This window comes from Rutidosis leptorrhynchoides, chromosome 2 (genome assembly GCF_046630445.1).
Source record: "Rutidosis leptorrhynchoides isolate AG116_Rl617_1_P2 chromosome 2, CSIRO_AGI_Rlap_v1, whole genome shotgun sequence".
Taxonomy (NCBI): Eukaryota; Viridiplantae; Streptophyta; class Magnoliopsida; order Asterales; family Asteraceae; genus Rutidosis; species Rutidosis leptorrhynchoides.
The window spans coordinates 647,794,581-647,799,588 of NC_092334.1; the positions used below are offsets into that span (position 1 = coordinate 647,794,581).

A 5,008-nucleotide genomic window follows, 5' to 3' on the forward strand; every position below is an offset into this window, starting at 1 on the left:
ATTACCCTGACAACTTACTGAACCAAAAGGAGCTCAACAAGAAGAGCCGATGACGGAGGGCAGAGGCACAAGGATCTACGGCCGGAGAGACCACCGGCAAAAAAGGAGCGTCGGAAAACAAGGAACAAGGCAAGAGGCGAGCAAACGGAGAGCCAGAGACGAGCAAAACGAGAAAAGGCGAGCAAAACGGAACTCGGAGAGCCGGACCACCAGCGTCAAGCCGGTGGCCGGAAAAGGAGCTACCGGACGGTGAGTTTGTTTTTTGAAATAGGTGAGGAGCGTATGAGAGAGAAAAAGGGAGAGAGTTTACTTTTTAAAGTAAGTGTACTCTATGAAGACTGAATTTGAGTCTTAAACAAAATCTTAACTATTAAAGGCTATACAATAATTGCATATGGTAAATATCTACAAATTCTTAAGACTAAAACCAAATTAATTAACAAAGAGTTGAAGAAATAACTAAGCTATAACAAACCTCTTGAAAAAATAAAAATAAAAATATAAATACATTAAAAAAACAACTTTATACTAATTTACTAACATGATAAATTTTCATTGACGGGTGATTCTTTGTTCGTTTTGGCCCAAAACTTTTTGGGCCAAAACCTGACGAAGACAACACCCGTAAACTCGTCAGCATTCTCATTCTCCTCTAACGACCGTCCCATTGTCTCTCGAGTAAAAAAATACGTCACCAAAAACCCTAAAACACAAACCCCACCCATTGCCATCAATGTATGTGATACCCCCAGCCCATGTGGATAATCACGAGAAGCCCACATAAACCCAATCGATCCGATTACCGCCCCCACTTTTCCAACCGCACCCGAAATTCCATGACAAGTTGCACGAAACCGTGCTGGAAAAAGCTCTGCCGGGACTATAAATGTCGTCGTGTTTGGCCCGAAATTTGAAAAAAAGAACGTAAGTCCATAAAGTATCATGAACCCGGTACCTTGATTAGTATCCCAACCACCTTTGTTAATTTTTGCGATTGTAAATAAGCTCACAGCCATACATAAGAACCCGGCTGCCTGGATTGCTACTCTACCGACATAATCAATCATGTAAACTGTCACGAAATATCCAGGGATCGTTGCACATATTGCAACGAGTGCTTGGAATTTCGCAACTTGCAATGCATCATCGTATATATTTATGTGGTCCTTTGCAGTCATATGACCATTAAATGTATGGTACTGGAATAAATTGAGACTGTAAAACACAATATCAACTAGAAACCAATTCATTGATGCAGCGATGAGGTCACGACCATGGCGACGAAGAAATTCTTGTGAGAAAAGGGTATAGTCGTTCGACAAAGCTGCACAAGTATTAGGCGTACTTATCATCTCGATGTCTTCAAGGATAGATGTCAATGATACTTTCAACACTTTTTCCATATCCTTTGCTGCTTGTAATGTGTTTTTCTCCACCAAAGCTGTGAATCTGTGAAATCCGTCACAAAATTAAGTTGTTAACAAAATTCGGTTCGTTAACTACAACTTTTAGGGCTGCAAATTCTTTTTTATGAATACCAAGTGTGATAAAAATCAGTCAACCATCCCAAGATAGCCCAGCGGTTGAATTGATGATATCTTCAATAGGTCTCGCGACTTGTGATTGCCAAATTAAAGTAAATGGTAGGAAAAGGTCACGCGATAACCCGCATACATTTGAGTAAAAATTACTCCATTTCCCAGAGTAGTTGGTACAGAAATAACCATATTCGTTTACCCATTTACCCATTAGTCATCATTCCGTTTATTAAGATTACTTGAGGTTATTGTTACCATTTTCCATAAAAACAGTCATGGCTAATAGTATGAATGAGCTGAGACAGTTGTTCAGTACCGGGCGGTTTCAGGCATTTTCATCCGCCAATAGTAAGTCGCAGCTGCTGGAATAGCACCAATCATGAGTATAAGCCGCCACGTTAAGTCCGCCTCGGGTGGGACCGGATCAACGTTAACCCATGGCTTGAGTTCCACCGGAGTCAGTAGCTTCTCATCTTTACTAGCTTTAAAAATAGAGCACATAGTCATAGTAACAAGCGAACTCAATAGTATACCGAATCCTTGCATTGAAAACACCCCCGCAATGAAAGCTCCACGTGTCCTCTTGTTAGCAAACTCGGACATAATAGTAGCGCTTAACGGATAATCCCCTCCGATACCAATCCCAAGCAAGAACCTAAAAAACCCGAAGCATACAAACACCATTGAGGTTAACCTTGAGAGTGTGAAGCCGCAACCAATGGACCCCACTACCATCATCATGAGCGATATACCGTATACTTGACGACGTCCAACACGGTCACCAAGCCGTCCGAAAACAAGTTGACCAATCACAGTCCCCATTAGTGCAACAGCGATCATCGTTGATGCGATTGAGGTGGGGACCTCGAACCAGTACTTTGGGTCCTTGTCACGATGTATTTCGGGGTAATATATCCTTCCAATTATTCTCATAATGGGAGGGATACAAAATAAATCGTAACTATCAGTGAATAAACCCATACCCGCTATTATGATTGCTTTAAAATGGTAATATTGTGTTTTTGCAACATCTAGTGCTGATAACACTTTCAATGCCATGTTGTGAGTAACTTTATGTGGTTTGAATTGATTCCATGAATTTATAAGCTACCAATATACATAATTAATAAAATGAGGAAATTTTGATTGGTAAAAAGCGACATGTATACAAGAAAATAGGGAAAGAAATTGCAAGGGGGTTTCGAGGTGATGAAATCCTGAGAATATACTTACTATAGATGATGTTTGATGTTATCAATGTTTAATGTTGAATGCGTCAATGATAAGGTTTATTGAGTTTGTTTACGTATGTGATGTGGTTCCATACGGTTAATAACTAGCAAAATGGGCCCGCGCGATGCTGCGGGGCTTCTGGGTTGCGCATTCATAGTTAACGGAACGTTATGTATTTACAGAATAGTTAGTACCTAGGTGTGTGTATGTATTAAATATATCCGAGATATTTAGCGTTTTTTAGAAGTGTCCGTTTTACGTATAGTTAGTCCCGTTGTGTTCATAAGATTTTTTTGAGTTGAACGGTGTGTTCGAAAAAATTTAACGCGAGGCGGGCGGAAAGATATGTCCCGTTGAAAATATGAATGAAGTTTAGTTAAGATTTTTAATTAAAATAATAAGTTTCATGTTACACCTCTGAGATGGGGACTGGATTTGAAAGTTGGACAAAATTTGGGGTTGTTTGGTTTTTTCTCCTCCTCCCCTACTATTGTCGTTTTGACCAATTTTTTTAGGGGTTGGGGGCTAAACGACCAAACTCCTCATGGTAGTTTAGTATAATTGTATTTAAAATTTCAATAATTCGATATTTATTTTTTTTTTTTTTTTTTTATTTTTTTTTTTTTTCAGTTTAACTTGATATCCTAAAATTTTGGAAATGTGGACAAAATGTCATGTTTGATTGGCAATTAATTGACTGAATACAATCAAATTAAAGGTGCGTTTTTGACTTATTAAATAAGATTCGTATCAATTAAAAAAATTTAAAAGAATTAGAATATCCATCTAAGTCCTCAGTTTTTAATACTGTTATTTTAACTACCTGCTTTTTTCTTTTTGAGCGGCAAAGGATATTTATATTAAAAAACTAGCGAGGAGCTAGAAAACGAAATTACAAAACGTTCAGGAGTCTTGTAACCACACCGTCCAGTTAATAATACACTTACAAATATGGGATTAAAACCAATTCAAAGCGGAAGAACAATACTATCAAAGACATGCGATCTCTTGAATTTTTTACGTTTGAAGATTGTACTGTTGCGAAGGCGCCAAATGTTCCATAGTGCTGAGGTGACAATTAATCAAAGGATGATCCGCTGCTTATGCGGAATAGGAGCACCATTAACCCATAACCAAATATCCGCTATCGAGTTCCAAATGAAAAAAGTAATGTTGGTCCATCTACTGATTTTGTTCCAAATGGAAAAATAATGTTGGTCCATCTACATATTTTGTTCCAAAATTTGCAAACTAATGTTTCAAGTAGAGAACAAATGAACCTCATCTTCATCATGTTGATTGCAAAAACAACAGTAAGTATTCTCCATTGTCACACTTCTGATCAAGAGATTAATTTTGGTTGGGTAGCAAAGCCAGTTCAAGCGCCACGTGAAAACGTTGATATTGATTGGAACCAACTTGTTCCACGTCGTTAGACTAGTGGATGAAGCATGACCAACCTTGTCGAGCTTAGATGTAGCGCAAGAAACAGAAAAAATATGAGAGGGATCTTCGGTCAAAACCCAATAATCGGTGGCATCAGACAATGTCACATCGAAAAGAAGATACAGAAGATCATTCACTTGCGTCTGTTCAGCTCCTCCACGAGGAGGTCTTCTCCAAAACCACAACCATCCACGAGGCTATCTGTTCAGCTCCTCCACGAGGAGGTCTTCTCCAAAACCACAACCATCCACGAGGCTAGTGACGAGCTGCAACAATAGTATTTTGATATAGATCAATCAAGAATAAACGATGAAACCGAGAGCATAATGGAGTACCTTCAATCTATGGAGCGTGCCAAAAGCTAGTAACCTGTCCATTACCAAACAAATACGCATACTATTAACTGTTAAAAGATCGTGTTCGTGTAGTTTGGTGATACAACTAACAATATTGAACCACAGACCAGTAGCCGAATGATTAACACGAAGAATATTACCAAGTCTTGGACCATGAATATGTTAGAATAAAGCAAACCAGTCAACTATGGTCAAATTACCTTTTTAGGTAATTTGACTTTGGGATCAGAAGTAGTTAACTTCATGCTTTCCCTTTTTTAGAAGATCACATGTCTGCCACATCCAAACAAGTAAACGGCTCAAAAGGCAGGCTACCAACAACACATTTTACATAAATATAAAAGTGGTTCCAAAAGCATAATGGAGCCTTCCTCAAAAATAGAATTAGCTATTGTATGTTTTATGTATATATTCATACTTAGCAAGATGTAAAAA

At 38.4% G+C, this 5,008-nt stretch overlaps 1 protein-coding gene across 1 annotated transcript; it reads right to left on the reverse strand.

The window, feature by feature from the left end:
- Nucleotides 1–427: 427 nt before the first annotated feature.
- LOC139893768 (probable inorganic phosphate transporter 1-9) lies at nucleotides 428–2,699 on the reverse strand. The gene is made up of 2 exons (XM_071876955.1): nucleotides 1,855–2,699; nucleotides 428–1,449 (listed from the first exon to the last, which is right to left on the reverse strand). The coding sequence occupies exons 1-2, from the start codon at nucleotides 2,595–2,597 to the stop codon at nucleotides 537–539; spliced, it is 1,656 nt and encodes a 551-aa protein (XP_071733056.1). The 5' UTR covers nucleotides 2,598–2,699; the 3' UTR covers nucleotides 428–536.
- Between the last annotated feature and the right edge of the window lie 2,309 nt (nucleotides 2,700–5,008).

Bases quoted from the DNA above. Each gene is read 5' to 3' on its own strand.
- LOC139893768 (XM_071876955.1), bottom strand. From the start codon at position 2,597: ATGGCATTGAAAGTGTTATCAGCACTAGATGTTGCAAAAACACAATAT. The intron at 1,450-1,854 runs GTACTGAACAAC...CGGATTTCACAG, and splicing joins AAAATGCCTGAAACCGCCCG to ATTCACAGCTTTGGTGGAGA.